The sequence below is a fragment of the Girardinichthys multiradiatus genome, chromosome 7 (assembly GCF_021462225.1).
Source record: "Girardinichthys multiradiatus isolate DD_20200921_A chromosome 7, DD_fGirMul_XY1, whole genome shotgun sequence".
Lineage (NCBI taxonomy): Eukaryota > Metazoa > Chordata > Actinopteri > Cyprinodontiformes > Goodeidae > Girardinichthys > Girardinichthys multiradiatus.
Window position 1 is genome coordinate 42,642,691 of NC_061800.1, and position 19,025 is coordinate 42,661,715.

Sequence of the window (19,025 nt, forward strand, 5' to 3'; positions counted from 1 at the left end):
ACTCAAACACAGTTGTTTTTTTATCAGTCTGGGAAAAATCGGTGACCGATTGAGATGTTCATCAGATTAACAGCAGAATAATAATTCTTCTGTTAGCTGCATCATAAGGAGCATCAGGCTTTTTTTTTTACTGTAACTGCCGTGTTGAAAGAACATTAATGTTTTATTGTAGAAACATGAGCCTGAAGTGTTGGCTGTGGTGGAGAAGAAACAACAGGACAGACTGAGAATGATGAGGGATGGAAGGAGGAAACAGAAGGAAGAGGAGGTGAATGAGGCGATGAAGGCGTCTCTGAGTGAGGGATGGTCTCTTCTCCTCTGTCTGCTGGGAGAACGTCTGGAAGTCCTGAAGCTGGCTTCAGATTTCTTCCTCTTGGTGATGGAGGTAGGAGGAATGGATGGGGGTCCTTCAAGAGACAGGAGCTAAAACAAAGAGTTGTAGAGTGGATGTAACAGAAGCTGCTGCAGGAGGGCTCACTCTGACAGAAATACTGTGATACAAACAAAGTGAAAGTGCTCTGTTAGACCTCTGGGTCAATGTTAGCCGGTAGTAAATAAGAATAAAACATCAATATCATTTATTGCAGAATCTTCTTTGATTTTTATTCAGTTTAACATGTTAAAACATTTCTGAAGTCCTGTTTCTGGTTTATAGTTAAATATTTAGACCGGAAAAAGCCACCCTTTTCCGGTCGAGTACCATGGCCTCAGACTTGGAGGAGCTGATCTTCATCCCAGCCGCTTCACACTCGGCTGCGAACCGCCACAGCGCATGCTGTAGGTCTTGGCTAGAGGGGGCCAGCAGGACCACGTCATCCGCAAAAAGAAGAGACGAAATCCACTGGTCCCCAAACCAGACCCCCTTCGGCCCTTGGCTACGTCTAGAAATCCTGTCCATAAAAGTTATGAACAGGACCAGTGACAAAGGGCAGCCCTGCCGGAGTCCAACATGCACCGGGAACAGGTCCAACTTAATGCCGGCAATGCGGGCCAAACTCCTGCTCCGCTCATACAGGGACCAGATGGCCCCTAATAAAGGCCCCCGATTCCATACTCCTGGAGCACCCCCCACAGGGCATCACGAGGGACACAGTTGAATGCTTTCTCCAGGTCCACAAAACACATGTGGACCGGTTGGGCAAACTCCCATGAACCCTCGAGCACCCTGTAGAGGGTATAGAGCTGGTCCACTGTTCCACGACCGGGACGAAAACCACACTGCTCCTCCTGAAGCCGAGGTTCGACTATCGGTCGGACTCTCCTCTCCAATACCCTGGCGTAGGCCTTACCAGGGAGGCTGAGGAGTGTGATCCCCCTGTAGTTGGAACACACCCTCCGGTCCCCCTCAGGGCGGGTCTCATCCTCCCCCGAAGCCTTGCCACTTTTTAACAACCTCGGTGACTTCAGCCTGGGTGATGAAAGAGTCCAACCCCGAGTTCTCAGCCTCTGTTTCCACCAGGGAATGCGTGATGGCAGGATTGAGGAGATCCTCGAAGTACTCCTTCCACCGCCCGATAATGTCCTCAGTCGAGGTCCGCTGCCTCCCACCCTTGGCCTCACGGTACCCGTCAGCCGCCTCAGGAGTCCCACAAGCCAACCACAGCCGATAGGACTCCTTCTTCAGCTTGACAGTATCCCTTACTGCCGGTGTCCACCACTCGGTTCTGGGATTGCCGCCGCGACAGGCACCGCAGACCTTACGGCCGCAGCTACGGGCAGCAGCATTGACAATAGATGCAGAGAACATGGTCCACTCGGACTCTATGTCTCCAACATCCCCCGGGATCTGGTCAAATCTCTCCCGGAGGTAGGAGTTGAATACATCCCTGGCCGAGGGCTCCGCCAGGCGTTCCCAGCAGACCCTCACTATGCGCTTGGGCCTGCCAAGTCTGTCCGACTTTCTCCTTATCCAGCGGATCCAACTCACCACCAGGTGGTGATCAGTGGCCAGCTCAGCCCCTCTCTTCACCCAAGTGTCCAAAACATGCGGCCGAAGGTCTGATGATACGACAACAAAGTCGATCATTGACCTCCTGCCTAGGGTGTCCTGGTGCGAAGTGCACTGATGGACACCCTTATGCTTGAACATGGTGTTCATTATGGACAATCCGTGACTAGCACAGAAGTCCAATAACAAACACCACTCGGATTCAGATCGGGGAGGCCATTCCTCCCAATCACGCCTCTCCAGGTGTCACTGTCGTTTCCCACGTGGGCGTTGAAGTCCCCCAGCAGAATAATGGAGTCCACGGGAGGGGCACTATCCAGCACCCCCGACAGGGACACCAAGAAGGCCGGGTACTCTGCACTACCGCTCAGCCCGTAGGCCGAGACGACAGTCAGAGACCTCTCCCCAACCCGAAGGCGCAGGGATACGACCCTCTCATCCACTGGGGTAAACCCCAACACGAGACGGCTGAGCTGGGAGGCAACAAGCAAACCCACACCAGCCCGCCACCTCTCCCCGTGGGCCACTCCAGAGTAGAAGAGAGTCCAACCCCTCTCAAGGAGATGGGTTCCAGAGCCCACGCTGTGCGTGGAGGCGAGCCTGACTATTTCTAGTCGATATCTCTCGACCTCCCGCACAAGCTCAGGCTCCTTCCCCCCCAGCGAGGTGACATTCCACGTCCCTAGAGCCACCCTAAGCATCCGGGGATCAGGCCGCCGAGGTCTCCACCTTCGTCCGCCACCCAATCCTCTTTGCACCGGTCCCTCACGGTTCCCCCTGCAGGTGGTGGGCCCACTGGGGGATGGCCTCGTGTCTCTTGTTCGGGCTTGGCCCGGCTGGTCCCGCGAGGAGCAACCCGGCCACCAGGCACTCTCCGGTGAGTCCCGACCCCAGGCCTGGCTCCAGGGTGGGACCCTGGCTCCGCCGTACCGGGCGACGTCACGTGCCTCAATATTTTCGTCCTCATGAGGGATTCTTGAACCGCTCTTTGTCTGACCCATCATCTAGAGCCTGTTTGCCATGGGAGACCCTACCAGGGGCATTTAGGCCCCAGACAACATAGCCTCTAGAATCATTTGAGCACTCAAACCCCTCCACCACGTTAAGGTGGCAGTTCAAGGAGGGGAAAAGGGTGGCTTGTCCTCTTCAGGTTGGAGGGGAGTTCATGCCTCAAGTGGAGGAGTTTAAGTATCTCGGGGTCTTGTTCACGAGTGAGAGAAAAATGGAGTGGGATATCGACAGAAGGATCGGTGCGGCTGCCGCAGTAATGGGGGCGCTGTGCCGATCCATTGTGGTGAAGAGAGAGCTGACGACGTGTACGAGTATTTAGACATTGTTCCCAGCCGACGGCTCATTTTTAATGATAGTCCAGAGTCAGGAAAAGTATGTGTCCTCTTACAGATTTCTTCTGTTTTTAGTTTTTTGTTCCAGATCATCAAACAATTTATAATATTTGAACTACATTAAATGCTAAGACTGTTTTCAAATGATAGTTTTATTTATTAAGAGGAAACAACTAATAAAACCAACCAGGCCCTGTATGAAAAACAATTGCCCCTCTTCATAAATCATGAATTAAATGTAATTTACCACATCTTTTGCAATACTGAGTTTAATTTCCGGAGCCACATCCAGACCAAACAGGTCAGACCTGTAGAATAAAATAATCTGTTCAATAGAACCTGTCTGACAGCATGAAGTAGGCTCAGATATCTCAAAAAATTAATCATCAAGTCCTGGTCTAAAGAAACTAATAGAGTTTTTTAAGTTGTTGACGTAAATCAGTGTGGAAAGGGATACAAAGTTATCTGTAAGACTTTAGGACTCCAGCGAATCAAAGTAAGAGCAACTATTGCTGCATATTAGAAAAAGAACTCCACACCAAACATGGTGGCGTCAGTGATATGGTCTGTGGCTACTCTGCTGCTTCAGTGACTTGTCATAACTGATGGGATCATCTGTCTTAACTGCTCATTTTATCTGGTGTGCCACAAGGCTCCATTTTCGTACCACTTCCCCATTGAATTTGTCTCTGTTTTTGCACTGGTTCTTGTTGACGTTTTCTTCCAGTCATCATCATCATGTCATATCTCTGTCTGCAGTTTTCCATCAGCATCGACAGATTAGAGGATCTGCAGATTAAAGCAGATGAAGACAAACTCACTGAAGTTCAGGTCACCTACGACTTCATGAGGAAAGGTAACAGAGTTCATGTTCGTTTCTCTTGGATATCTATAATCTTAAACATGGGGGGTACATTTGTTATGTTTTTGTAACTTCAAGTCTCATCTACCCTGAATAAACATTAGCTTCCAGTAGAGCAGCTGTAGTTGTTCTGACTGATTTATCTGGTTAAATGACATTTGAACCTAATAAAAAACTGACTTCAGCTGACAGAGATGATGATATTTTCTATGTTTGACCTGCAGATCTTCTGGGAAGGTCCCTGCAGGTTTTAACCAGCAGCAGCGTCCTGCTGCAGAGACTGAGGCAACTGCAGAGGACTGAGGCCATCCAGAGGAGAGGAAGGGTACTGCAGGATGAAGAAGAGGTGGAGGTCAGTCTTCATGCTGATCAGACTGAGGTTTTAACGGTGGTGTTTACAGGATGTAAACACCACCATGGATCACCATGTCTGAAGGAATAACTGGCATTTGTCTCCCAACTTCTTTCTCTGAATCATTTATGTCTGTGTTACAGGTGCTGATTTGCTGTTTATGAAAAATCCTCAGAGTTTTTGTATTCTGTACTCAAGCTGATTCAACTAGAAATTGATTCAATTTGCTGTTTCTTCAGTTTCCTCTGTGAGCTTCAACCTGCTGTCTGTGGTCCCTGATGCTGATGCTTCTTCTCAGAGTTCCCAAGGTTCCCAGTTCAGCAGAGGCCCGGTGTTAAGGCTGGAGGAGCTGGTGGAGGCGCTGCAGGACCGAAGGCAGAGGGCTGACCAGGCTTTCAGACTGCAGTTACAGCAGGCAGAGGTGGTTCTGAAGATGAAGGCAGAGTCCAAAAGAGCCAGCACCGAAGTAGGACACAAGTCTCGAAGTCAGGTTCTTCTGTTTGTGATTGAAGGTTACAAAACATGTTGGTGTTCTGTCAACTGATTTCTGCAGAATTCATGTTTAAATCAGAGAAAAAATTCAATAATTTTACCTCTAAATCCTCATTTTAATTCACTGATCCAGATTTTCCTGGACGAAACAGTCTGTTTTCACTGGTGAAGGACCCAACAATCCAGATTAGGAAAACTCTCAGGCTAGAAAGTTTTTTTTTTGGATATTCCTAATGATTGTTGTTGCTTCTTTCCCAGTGAATCAACAGCTGTTCCTAATCTTTCCAGCATTCTGTCGCATCAGACCAGTTAGCATTTAGAGCTTCCATGTTGTGTCCACAAACTTCCTGTGTTGTCTCATCAGCTTTGTTTTATATGATAATAACCTTCCATTCCTGCATTTTATTCAGCAACACATTAAAAAAAAACTGTTTCTGTGAAGTTTTTCCCATTCAATTATGTTTCCATTCCTTCTCTTATAATTTTCTGATTTGTGGTTGAACTTCCAGATTATATTCTGCCTTTTTTGGGTGAATAAAAACTAAACTTTGAACATCTCTGGAATTACAACTGATGATAAAACCTGTCTGACTTCAACATGCTGTGTGTTTATTTCCAACTGAAGCAGGACTCATAATAATAAGAATATTCTGACTTGTCTAGCATCAGCTGCTGTCTGCGCTACAGGACCAGAATGTTCTGAACCTGAACTTGCAGTCTGGATCCACATCAGACCACACCGTAGACCCAGGTTCTGAAGGATCATCTGAGCCTAATATGTTGGGGCCAGCATGCACTTTAGATCTGCAGTCTAAATCCTGGTCAGAACAAAGACCTATAAACCAACCGGAGGTCATGGAAGATGTAAACCTGGAACATGGATCCAGATTACAAGAGTCTGGAAAAGAACCTGATGTAAAACCAGATTTTTGGTTAGACCTGAACTCTCAGTCTAGAGATCTGAAGTCTGGATACAAATCAGATAAAATCAAAGATGTGCAGGCTGACCTCAAGCATGGATCCAAATCAGATCCGCTGTCAAAGTCCAGATCAACAGAGGCCAGAAACCACGGACTGGGATCCAAATCAGATCTGAAGCTTATACCTGCCTCAGAGAAGACCAAAAACCTGATGGGCAATTTTAGATCAGGAGAGACGACTGAAACCAGATCAGAGGCCGAAGTGGTGTCTCTGAAATCTGCATTGCAGGGGCAGTCTAGATCTGGATCAGAGAAGGCCAGAAACCTGCTGCCTGAATCCAGTTTAGATGAGAGTACAGACCTACAAACTGGACTGTGGTTAGACCTTAAAACAGAACCTGCCACCAAAGACTCTCAGTCCAATTTTAGATCAGGGCCAAAGAACCAATCCAGGTCAGAATTACTTCAATCTGGATCAAAGGAGGGGAAGGATGTCAGGCCTGCATTCAGATCAGATGAAACCGGTAAACAGCAGCTGGAGTCCAGATCAGTGGAGACCAGGGACTCACTTCCTGGTTCCAGACCAGTTCTCACAACCAGATCTAGATCACATGAGCAGCACACATCTGGGTGTGATGTGAAACCTGGATCCACATTAGATGACACCAGGATCCAGCATACAGGATCCAGATCAGAGGGGATCAGAAACCTGAAGCTCAGTTGTCGATCAGAAAACATAACTGAAACCATATCAGAGAAGACCAGAAATCAGCAGCCTGAATCTGGTCCAGCTGGGATCACAGACCTCCACACTAGATCCAGGTTAGACCTGAAGAACCAATCCAGCTCAGATGTACCACGATCTGGATCACAGGAGGGGAAGAAACTAGGGACTCTACATGGGGCTGAGAAGACCCGGAAACAGAACGAGAAATCCAAAATGGCGGACACAAATGACTCTAACTTTAGTTTTAGTTCAGTTCTCAAATCCAGATCCAGATCAGAGGAGCAGCAAAGATGTGGATCTGATGCAAAGCCTGGATCTGAATCAGAACTGACCAAAACCCAGCAGTCAGGATCCAGATCAGAGGTGAGTCCCTGGTTCACGTAAAATCTGTCAGAACCAGGTTCAGTTTAATTGTTCCAGCCTGACAATGAATAATGTGACGACATAATAAAAAACAATAAGCTGACTTAAATGAGGTGTAAAGAAAATTTCTGCACATTCCAGGTCTCTGGATCTGGGTCCGACCCGCTGTCAGTAAAGCACCAACTCGATGAAACCAAGCTGGGATTAAACGAGCAACAGTCTCACCACCAGATGGAGGCCCAGCAGCAACAGGAGCATGAGATGTTCAGCAGTGGATACCAGGAGAGATTGATGAAGGTATGAAGCTCTGTCTGTCAGAATGTGGACCAGAGAATTTTCTCAGGTCTGCTGATAGAACCGCTTGTTTTTTCAGACCCTGCAGGACCTGAACTGTGCCTCAGAGCTGCTGGACTCCTGCACACAACTGGATCTGGGTTCAGAGCTGCAGACCTCCAGGCTGCTGGAGCGCTTTAAACAGGCAGAACCACATTTCAGGGTAGGAACTGCTGCAGGAGTGGGGGAGCTGTTGATGGAGGTGTGAAATGTTGGGACTGCTGCTACTGGACTGGTTGTGGTTCTGGGACTGCTGGGCCTTTTGTGTGGACACTTTGTGAAGACAGAAAATAATTTCATGCTCGCCTGCACAAAATACAATTAGCAGATTAAAATAAACTGTTGGGACTAATGTGGTTCTGATCCATGGAGATTGATGAAACTTATAAGGCTTTTAGAAATTTGGTCGGAGAATGTTAAATGGGATAAAGAAATGTCTGTAGTATGGACCAGTGAAACCACCTCCCAGGAAACATCTGTTTACGGACTTAGATACCCGTTTTCTTTTAGTGTACGGTAGTTCTGATGGATAAAAAGTTTTAGTTTAAATATCTTTCTTAGACTGATTTTATTTGCTAAAATTTCTCTGGGAATCCTTTCAAAGCTGGAATTAGAGGACTACAGTTGTTCCTAAAATTGGGACCAAATATCATTAAAGATGTTCTAGGACATTTTGAGATCACTTTGGGAAAAACTTCTTCTTTGGGAGCTGAACTGACTGATGCTTCACCTGCTGCTGTCACTCTTATCTCCACAGCAGCTGGATGCTGAGGTGGAGTACACGGTGAAGAGCTGGGAGAGTCTGAGAGAAGTCCATGCCTGCCTGGAGGAGGTGAAGACAAGAGCAGTGATGAATGAGGATCTATTAGAGCTGCTGAAGATCCAGCAAACATTGAAGGACAAGATACAGCGGAGCGAGTTGATCCTGAACCTGAGCAGCAGCTTCCATCTCACAGCCAAACAGGTGAGAAGAGGAGGAAGAAGTGTCCTGTGAGATCTTCAAATAATTAAACCAACAATAACAGCAGCTTCTACACTAATACTCCACCAAGTTCCCTTTTTAATCCAGTTGGTGATTTTATTTAAATCTTGCTGATAAAGGTTAAACTGAAAAAAAATACTTACTTGAAAGTATAAATGTTTTTTTAAAGGTTGTTTACAATTGTAGCCACAATAAAACGATCTGTAGTAGCAATTTGGGCACTTAAAGAAAAACAACCAAAATGAAAGTTGCCCCAGGTTCCAGCCTTGGGGAACTCCAAAACTAAAAGCTCAGCTCTGAACATCTCTGTTTAACAAACAGAATGTAGAAAGCTGTGCCCAATTTTAACATTAATTTTTTGTTCCCAGCTGGAGCTGCTACTTCAGTCAGAACCTACCAGTCCTGTAACTGGTTCTACTGGTTTACATGGATCCAGAGAAGCAGAGCTGGGTCAGCTCCAAGAAGCCGAGCAGCAGATCCAGAACCTCCTTAAAACCACATCGACTATGAGGACAGACATCTGCGCTGCAGTTTCACAAAGTGTATGAATGAACAGTCAAGATTCTGCTTTTATTTAGTCAGACCTGCTGTTTCTGCTGAATCACAAGAGCTGGTGAAACGTCTACCTGAGTCATGTGTTCCTGGTGTTTCAGAACTGGGCAGGTTTCCAGGTGGAGCAGCTGGAGGTTCGCCTGGGTTCTCTGGACTCTCTCTGTGAGTCTTGGCTGAACAAAGCAGCTCAATGTGAAGAGGAGCTCCGCAGAGAGAAGCTGACTCACCTCCTGCATGAAGACATCACCCAGGTAAGGCTTCAACACAAAGCAGGACCAGGACCACTCTGTTCAGATCTGAAGGTTTGTCAGAATGTGACCGGAGAGCAAAATTATGAAACAGAAATCAAACATTTTGAATATAAATCTGTCTGAAATGGTTTCAAACCATCCATCCATTTATCCAGTTCTGTACCCAGGCTGGTGCCTTTTACCAGCAACATGGTTGAAACTTTTCAGACTTAATTAAAATGCACCTGAAATGTGAAATTTCTGTTTAAAATGTTGTGCGTAGATTACTTTAGGAGCTGCAACTTTTTTGCCATACACATTTTGAACTTATGAGAACTGGATTTGTATGGAAGCAAATCGTTACCATATTTCAAATGAAAAAGCATTTTCAGAAATGCTTTTTCATTTTAAGAATGTGGCTGCATTGTTTGACTCATAAATGAAATTAGTAATCAATAATCCTATTTGCATTTTAATGTTCTTCTTCAAGACTGCTCATTCTTTCACAAAATTAAAATGAAAAAGACATTTGAGATTTATTTTTCAAAATATGCCCCAGCAAATAGATACCAAAATTCAATTTGAAATGTAAAATTTGAAAATGAAAAAGCATTTCCAGAAATGCTTTTTCATTTTAAGAATGCGGCTGCATTATTTGACCCATAAATAAATTTAGTAATCAATCATCCTATTTGCATTTTCTTCTTCACGACTGCACATTTTATGCCATAATCAAAAAGAAAACAAAGCAGACATTGCTTTTTCATTTTCGTGGTCTGCCCGCAAAGTACTGCCCAGAACTCGAAAACGAAAAAGCATTCCGAGCGGCGGGCGCAGCAGAGTGACGACAGCAGCCGCTCTTCCTCAGCTCCCTGCTGACCGAGCTACCCATCTTGTTCGGTAGGAGGCGCTGTGCACATCTGCATTGCATTACATTGAAAACGTGCCGAGAAATTGCGGCAGGCTGTGGCGGAACTGCCACAGCCTGCCGCAGGGTGGCACGGGATTTCGCGAGGATGCCAGAAGGTGCCAGACCGGCCGTAAAAGCTTGCCAATGCGGTTGCCGCTGTTTCTGTGGAAGCTGATGCTGATTATCGGCAAATGGGTTGTCATTATTGTTATAGCCTGTTACCTTTAAATAATGATTTAATTATTGATTATTATTTAATAAACAGCTTTAGACCCATAACATAAGGTGATTGTATTTACTTGACATGGAAAATAAATAGCACTATGTGTATGTGTGACGTGTTGAAAGGATGACGATTTATTGCACAAACAGCCGGTTTATTATAGAGCACGAGTGGCTATTCTGAATCGTCACTCACAGAAAAATATAAATAAATGCTTAAAAACACGCTGGATGTCCCAGGCCATAAGGCTGCCACCGGAACTACCAGTTCTGTCTGCCACTGCCACAAATTGAGCTCAACCCTGCTGCAATTCAATCAATCTCTCGGCACGTTTACAATGTAATGCAATGCAGACGTGCACAGCGCCTCCTACCGAACAAGATGGGTAGCTCGGTCAGCAGGGAGCTGAGGAAGAGCGGCTGCTGACGTCACTCTGCTGCGCCCGCCGCTCGGAATGCTTTTTCGTTTTCGAGTTCTGGGCAGTACTTTGCGGGCAGACCATGAAAATGAAAAAGCAATGTCTGCTTTGTTTTCTTTTTGATTATGGCATAAAATGTGCAGTCATGAAGAAGAAAAGGCAAATAGGATGAATGATTACTAATTTTATTTATGAGTCAAACAATGCAGCCGCATTCTTAAAATGAAAAAGCATTTCTGAAAATGCTTTTTCATTTTCAAATTTTACATTTCAAATTGAATTTTGGTATCTATTTGCTGGGGTACATTTTGAAAAATAAATCTCAAATGTCTTTTTCTTTTTCATTTTAATTAAGTGAAAGAATGAGCAGTCTTGAAGAAGAAAATGCAAATGCAAATAGGATTATTGATTACTAATTTAATTTATGGGTCAAATAATGCAGCCACATTCTTAAAATGAAAAAGCATTTCTGAAATGCTTTTTCATTTGAAATATGGTAACAATTTGCTTCCACAGGTTTGATCTTGGTTTGTTTTTAACAAGTTGTCAATAAGCAGAGAGACCAGCAGAGGGCGCTGCTGTCAGCATCCATGCCCCCCTCTTGTCTCTCATACAGTGGGGAGAACAGGTATTTGTTTGATTAAGTGTGTAAACAGGTGTCTTTTATACAGATAATAAGTTAAAGCAAGTGCAGTTAATACAGGTAATGAGTGGAGAACAGGAGGGCTTCTTAAAGACGAACTAACAGGCCTGTAAGAGCCGGGATTCTTATTGATTGGTAGGTTAGACTGCAGTAAAACATGGATCTATTTTAGGGTTTTTACACTTGTTCACCAGGCATACCAGTTGATGGCTCATTCGGAGTGGACCCTCAGTCTGATACCCCAGTTTAGTGGTGTTACTGGGTCAGTGCAGTAACAGCAGAGACAGTGAGCAAGGCCCAAAATAAAGACAGAGTCAGCTGATAGGCATTTCCCATCATGCACCTGGTGTTGCCTGTTGGCTATCACACAAACATGCGTTCATGTATGCTTTGTTAATAAATTGGTCCATGATCCTGACCAGTATAAACATGTAAAGATCAAACTGGTTCTTTGTGTTCATTGTTCTGTAATAAGAGTTTAGAGACGTTTTTGGTGACTTGTTGTAATCCTCTTAGAGTGCCTTGATACACCTTGAAACGTTCCACATTTTGTATTACAACCACAGATATCACTGTCTTATGAGTGGGATTTTAAGTGATAGATCAACACGAAGTGGTGCATCAGTGTGAAATGGATGAAAAATGATTTTGAAATTGTTTTATAAATAAAAATCTGAAAAGTGCTGCATGGATTTATCTTCGGCCCCCTTTACTCTGTTACCCATTAATAACCTCTTAGTCAGTGACCTCTGTCTTTTCCTCTTGGAATCAGTCATCTGGGGACATGCCTCTTTATTATCTAGTTTGTAATTTGCACATTTTTATTTAAAACATGAAGTGCAAATGGATACACCCGTGTTGTTTTTGTGTTGTGACACAGCTCGACCAGAATCCAGCTTTTGTTCTGGTTCCGTCCTTACTGACAGTTTGGTGGAGCTTGGAAGACGTGGTGCTAATTGGTGTAAATCGTTTGAACAAACCATTTTCATGTGTTGAAATGGCCCAGTCAAAGTACAGACATGGGACAAGACTTGAGAATCATTGTTCACAGATGCTCTCCATCCAGTCTGACTGATCTTGAGCTATCTTAAGGAAACCATATCAGTTAAGGAAAAATATGTCTGTTTCTAGATGTAAAAAGCTGACCAAGTCATATCCCAAAATATTTAAGCTCTAAGTGCAGTGAAGGGTGTTTTCCTTTTCTTCCTTTGTGTACATTGATCATTTACCATCTTAAAAAAACATCTTAAAATACATTGAGGTTTGTGGTGTGGTTATAAAGTGAGAAAATTTAAAAAAGTTAAAGGTATATGAATACTTTTGCCCTCTCAGATGAAGTTACCTCCTGCCACATTGTCCTGGTTCTTCCTCCATGTGACCTTTGTACCATTTGAGCTCCTTCCTCTGTCTCACCCTGGGTTTCCCCATCCTCCTCCTCCTCCTGTACCTGCGACCCGTTCAGCCTCTGGTTTTAATCGGTTCAGATGAATGTCGGCTCTGGCTCCCTCAGCTGTCGCCAGCTGACGGGTCAGACATCGGACACCTCCGCTCCTCCCAGCTGAGACAGAAATGTTCCTCTGCTCCAAAAATAATCCCACCAAAGACCACAGCGATTAGAGCTGCAGAAACAAACCACAGAGTCCTGCTGATTGTCCTGAATGACGAAGAGAACTCTGACATTTGATCCTAATGGCTGTGACTCACCTCCCTTTTAAATCAGTGGATCAGAACCCAGTTTGTCTGGTTCTGTGTTCTACAGAGAAATGATGAACTCTCAACACAGTGAAGACGCTGAAATAATCTCTGCAGCTAAATGACTGAGGGCTTTCCTTATGTTCGACATACATTCCTGATGATTAATATTGGACCAACAGACCTGGACTAAGATGAATATAAATGTGTGTCAGTGACACCATTCAATAACAAGACCACTGCACACCGTTTATGTAGAAACAAACTGCAGCACCTAAACCCTCGGTGTGTAACAGAGGGAACCTTTCTTTCACTTAGTATCAGATGTCTTCCTAACATACGAACACGTTAAAAGGCGTTAATAATTCTGTCTCGGCCCAGGTCAGCAGTCCAACCTTCCCTGTTGCCGTTCATCAGCTAGTTTTTTTCCAACAGAGATATGGACATCAAATTATAGAAGTCTAATCATGAGCCTCCACGTGTCTGTATGACCTCCCTACAACGCCTGGACATGCTCCTGATGAGATGGCGGATGGTCTCCTGAGGGATCTCCTCCCAGACCTGGACTAAAGCATCCACCAACTCCTGGACAGTCTGTGGTGCAACGTAACCTTGGTGGATGGAGTGAGACATAATGTCCCAGATGTGCTCAATCGGATTCAGGTCTGGGGAACAGGTGGGCCAGTCCATAGCTTCAATGTCTTCATCTTGCAGGAACTGCTGACACACTCCAGCCACATGAGGTCTAGCATTGTCCTGCATTAGGAGAAACCCAGGGCCAACTGCAGCAGCATATGGTCTCACAAGGGGTCTGAGGATCTCATCTCGGTACCTAATGGCAGTCAGGCTACTTCTGGCGAGCACATGGAGGGCCTTGTGACCCTCCAAAGAAATACCACCCCACACCATTACTGACCCACTGCCAAACCAGTCATGCTGAAGGATGTTGCAGGCAGCAGATCGCTCTCCACGGTGTCTCCAGACTCTGTCACATGTGCTCAGTGGGAACCTGCTTTCATCTGTGAAGAGCTCAGGGCGCCAGTGGTGAATTTACCAATCCTGGTGTTCTCTGGCAAATGCCAAGCGTCCTGCACGGTGTTGGGCTGTGAGCACAACCCCCATTTGTGGACGTCGGGCCCTCATACCATCCTCATGGAGTCGGTTTCTAACCGTTTGTGCAGACACATGCACATTTGTGGCCTGCTGGAGGTCATTTTGCAGGGCTCTGGCAGTGCTCCTCCTGTTCCTCCTTGCACAAAGGTGGAGGTAGCGGTCCTGCTGCTGGGTTGTTGCCCTCCTACGGCCTCCTCCACATCTCCTGGTGTACTGGCCTGTCTCCTGGTAGCGCCTCCAGGCTCTGGACACTACGCTGACAAACACAGCAAACTTGCTACAACTCGCATTGATGTGCCATCCTGGATGAGCTGCACTACCTGAGCCACTTGTGTGGGTTGTAGAGTCCGTCTCATGCTACCACGAGTGTGAAAGCACCACCAACATTCAAAAGTGACCAAAACATCAGTCAGAAAGCATCGGTACTGAGAAGTGGTCTGTGTTCCCACTTGCAGAACCACTCCTTTATTGAGTGTCTTGCTAATCACCAAAGATTTCCCCCTGTTGTCTATTTCATTTGAACAACAAGATGTGATATTGATTGTCAATCAGTGTTGCTTCCTAAGTGGACAGTTTGATTTCACAGAAGTTTGATTTACTTTGAGTTATATTGTGTTGTTTAAGTGTTCCCTTTATTTTTTTGAGCAGTGTAGAATCACCATCAGACTTAATATTACATTAAATTGAAAAAACAATAATACTATATTTAAGACTATATGCAAAATAAATATTTTCTTGCAGGTGCTATGGGAGTACTGTGTCTAAACCGGGGGGAGCTATATCACCCCCGGTGCCACCACTTTCTGAGCTGTATTTTATGCCGATGATGTGGTTCTGTCTTCAAGCCACGACCTTCAGCATAAACTAGAGCAGTTCAGAGGCTTCTGCTTTATGTCTGAGGTCATGGTTCTCAGCTGGAAAAATGTGGATATCTAAGTTCAAGTATGAATTGAGATAAAGTGAGGAGCTTCATCCACAAGGTGGAGCACAGTGGGATTTTGGAGTCAGTGATGTCTCCTCGAGAAGAGATACCTGGGCAGACCCAGAACTCTCTGGAGGAACTTTAAAGTTCTACTCAGTTACCATGCATTCCTCATGGGCATAAATGTTATTTTTATTTGACGATTTATTGGAGTTGTTTTTTGAAGGGTGGATTAATACAAGATACAACTGCAACAAATTTTAAATCCAACAGTTAGTTGAATGAGATCAAATTTATTGAGGATTTTCTCTAATCCAAACAGGTTTGAAATTTTTACTAAAGTTAGGAAAAGCTTTTGGTGCCATCTCTACACATCATCAGTTCAAACACAACTTGTCAGAGCTTTGCCCAGGTCTGGATGAAGAGCTAAACCGTCATCTTCAGATGAAAGAAAACTGGTTAAGATGTTGAGGAACAACCCGGGAACCACCGAGCTTTAAGCTTCCCATGAAATGTATAGTCCAGTGTCAATGTGTCCACATCACCATGGACTGCAAGGACATGACCAGGAAAGCAACGCCTGATCCAAAACGGAGACCTTCAAGCTGCACTGAAGTTTGAACAAGCTGAAAAGCCACACAAGATGAAGATTGAGCTGTTTGGTCACACTGACAAGAATTATGTCTGTAAGAGACTGTACTAACCATGAAGCATGGTGGTGGCAGAATCATACTGCTGTTTTTTTTCGATGCCAGTGGTAATGGTTCATTGGTTAAAATGGATGGAAGAATGAAGGCTGAGAACTTCAACTTCACCTCAAATCAACAGCTGGATAATTAAAGCTCCGACATATCTGGGATCCCAAAGCAAACATTAAAATTAGGCTAATGTTTAACTTCTGAAATGGCCTCAACATCAACCCTGCTGAAAATGTTTGGTCTGTAAGACAGATCTTCTCCTCTTTGAGCTGCAGCACCAGCAACAGTGTTTATCTTCTATTTATAGAACAGATAGTCCTTTGGTGAAACTGTTGTTCGGTGTAACTTTACTCCTGTGTGGTCAGGGCAGCTGTTGTCTTCCTGGACAAATCACCTCCTGTCACTGAAACCTGGACTCCAGTCAGTTCAGGAGATAACCTTCACCTTTCTCAGATCTTTATGAAAATAGATGCATAGATAAACTTACAGGCCAGACTCCATCCCCATGAGTCTGACTGTAAAGACCTTTATCTGAAATCACGTTGAAAAACATCAGAGGAGACCTCGTAAAATAATCTTAATCCAAGATGTCAGGTTGAACATTTTACTGGTGAGAATCCATCACATCATCAGCAGTAGAAAACCCTGGTGGTTCACAGTGGGCTTCTGTATAACCTTCTGTCGTTTTAACTTTTAGCTGCGTGAGTCCTTCAAGGAGCTGAAGAAACGTTTCAGCAACACGAAGTTCAACTACCTGAAGAGAAACGACAGGACGAGGAACCTGAAGGGTGTCTGGAACCAGCTGCAGCAGATGGAGGTGTACCAGGAAAAGCTGCAGGTAAATTAACCCTGATATGACCTACCTGGTCCCACTAGAGTGTCACAGCAGAGTTCAGAGTGTTATGAATGAACATAGTTGAACATCTAGAACTCAGTTATTATGTAACGTTACTGATTTTCAGGTTTAATTACTGGAGGAACCAAATCTTGTTCTTTGCTCTGAAAAGTCGTTGCTTTTCCTTCCTACGGCTTGTTCTAATTTTCCTATCAAGAACTCCTGAATCTTGAACTGAAACAGCAGAACAGCCAGGGCTGACCCAAGGCTGTATGGGGCCTTAAGCAGAATATGATTTTGGGCCCCTCTTCCTGTTAAGACCATTGCCACCACTAACAGCACAAACAGCATTTCAATACAGATTTGTTGGGGGAGAGGAGACCAAGTTTAGTTCCCTGAACTTTAAAGCAATGATGAATAATTGGTTCTTATTTGCTGAGATGTATATGTGAACATCCCGAGCTCAAACTCATAGCATCAGATTGTAACTATGTTAACACGACAGTCAAACAATGACAACTATTCTTTGCACTTTTACAAAGTAAGCCTGCCATTTCCTTCAAAGCATCTTACATTTTAAATTTAAAGAATTTAATATATATTAATTTATATATGCTAAAGCTCATACTCGTAGTTCGTCGTCTCCAGCTTTATCCGGGACCGGGTCGCAGGGGCAGCAGACTACTTAGTGGAGACGCTCAGACTTCCCTTCCCAGACACGACCTCCAGCTCCTCCGGGAGGAACCCAAGGCGTTCCCAGGCCAGCCGAGAGACATAGTCCCTCCAGCATATTCTGAGCTGTCCCCTGAGCCTCCTCCCAATGAGACTCCTGGAACATCTCCAAGGGAATCCATCCAGGAGGCATCCAATAGAGATGCCTGAGTCATCTCAAGTGACTCCTTTCGATGTGGAGAAGCAGTGACTCAGTCACAGAATTTTAGATCTGAGGTCTGTTTTAAAATTCAAGCATTTACAGCGGGGCCCTGATGGTTCGGGGGCCCTAAGCAGCGCCCTACCTCACTTGTGTCTTGGACCAGCTTCTAACAAGCATTAGACCTTCAGGTACTGTTGGGAATCAGATGTTTCCTGGAGACTGGAAATTTAGAATAGAAACTTTCAGGAATACTCTCTGTACTGGGGCTTTATTTACTCAGTGTTTTGTCTTTGGGTTCTGGGGTTCTGGTGTTCTGTTGGGCTAGTGGTGCAAGGACAGGTTTTTTCCTTGATTATATGTAGTTCATTGGGTTCTGCAGGGGCTCAGGAAGCGCATTCATCGTGTGATGGCCCAGCAGGGCTCTGAGGTGAAGAACACATGTGTGGCCCGACAGGTGGAGGACGCTGTCAACGAGCTGCAGAGACAGATGGGACAGCTGGAGAGAAACATCTGTGAACACCAAAAAACCCTGGACATGACGTGCAGACTGCAACAGGCCATGGACGAGGTATCACGGCTGATAATCACTCATCATAATTGATGATCTGATTAGTGCGTCTACATCTGAATGTTGCTCTGCATCCACAGTACCAGCTCTGGTGTGAGGAGGCGAGCGCCACCATTTCTCGTGTCGGAAAGTTTTCTTTGGAGTGTCGCAGCACAGAAGCTGTATCTGTTCTCTACCGGCAGTTTGAGAAGTTTGTTTGGCCGACGGTACCTCAGCAGGAGGAGAGGATCAGTCAGATCACAGAGTTGGCTATCAGGCTGCACGGTGGGTGGAAAACACAACGTGAAGGGATAAAAGTGAAGGGCTTTTATTCTGAAAGAGCAACTGTCTGATCATTAACTTGATTCTGAAAAGAAAGCTGTTCATATTTATAAATGAGCTGCTATTCTTACAAAAGCTTATTCTCAAACAACATCTGTCTGATCATCATTGCAAGAGCTTTTATTCTTAAAGGATAGGTGTCTGAACATCAACTAACCGAAGCTTTTATTCTGAAAGGACATATAATATCTCTAAAGCTTCTATTTTGAAAAGACAGCTGTCTGATCATCAACTTAGATTAATTTTTATTATAAAACCTAAGCTTTTATTCTGAAAGGACAGCTAAATATGCGTTTACTGGAGCTTTTATTCAGAAAGAACTTCTGCCTCAGCATCAGCTTACAGGATCTTTTATTCTGACAGCTATTTATTACCAGATATCACATGCTTTTATTTTGAAAGAACAGCTGCCTGATCATCAGCACTTATGCTGAAAGGACAGCTGTGTAAGAATCAAATGATATGGGGTTTTATTCTGAAAGGACATGTCAATCTCTAAGCTTTGATTCAGAAAAAGGGCTGATAATCAGCAAGCAAGAGTTATATTTTGACAGTGGTCTAATAATTAACTTTTATTCTGAAAGGACAGCTGCCTGATCATCAGCATAGAAGTATTTTTATTATGAAACACAGACTTTTATTCTGAAAGGATATCTATCTCATTATCATCTTAGAGGAGCTGCTATTTAATTATCATTCATGAG

The 19,025-nt window shown here is 44.6% G+C and overlaps 1 protein-coding gene and 1 long non-coding RNA gene across 2 annotated transcripts in view; one reads left to right on the forward strand and one right to left on the reverse strand.

The window, feature by feature from the left end:
* The window catches only part of ccdc141 (coiled-coil domain containing 141), a 30,799-nt gene that overhangs the window by 5,374 nt on the left and 6,400 nt on the right, over positions 1 to 19,025 (forward strand). The window contains exons 4-16 of the mRNA XM_047371084.1: positions 173 to 385; positions 4,051 to 4,147; positions 4,378 to 4,505; positions 4,804 to 4,971; positions 5,661 to 7,007; positions 7,149 to 7,304; positions 7,381 to 7,503; positions 8,098 to 8,304; positions 8,691 to 8,864; positions 8,976 to 9,125; positions 16,421 to 16,561; positions 17,812 to 18,000; positions 18,081 to 18,264. Of these exons, the coding sequence (XP_047227040.1) occupies positions 173 to 385; positions 4,051 to 4,147; positions 4,378 to 4,505; positions 4,804 to 4,971; positions 5,661 to 7,007; positions 7,149 to 7,304; positions 7,381 to 7,503; positions 8,098 to 8,304; positions 8,691 to 8,864; positions 8,976 to 9,125; positions 16,421 to 16,561; positions 17,812 to 18,000; positions 18,081 to 18,264 (3,277 nt within the window). The remainder of the gene's footprint in view (positions 1 to 172; positions 386 to 4,050; positions 4,148 to 4,377; positions 4,506 to 4,803; positions 4,972 to 5,660; positions 7,008 to 7,148; positions 7,305 to 7,380; positions 7,504 to 8,097; positions 8,305 to 8,690; positions 8,865 to 8,975; positions 9,126 to 16,420; positions 16,562 to 17,811; positions 18,001 to 18,080; positions 18,265 to 19,025) is intronic.
* LOC124871656 lies at positions 291 to 12,886 on the reverse strand. The gene is made up of 3 exons (XR_007039066.1): positions 12,641 to 12,886; positions 8,949 to 9,170; positions 291 to 423 (listed from the first exon to the last, which is right to left on the reverse strand). It is a non-coding gene; the product is annotated as an uncharacterized LOC124871656 (long non-coding RNA).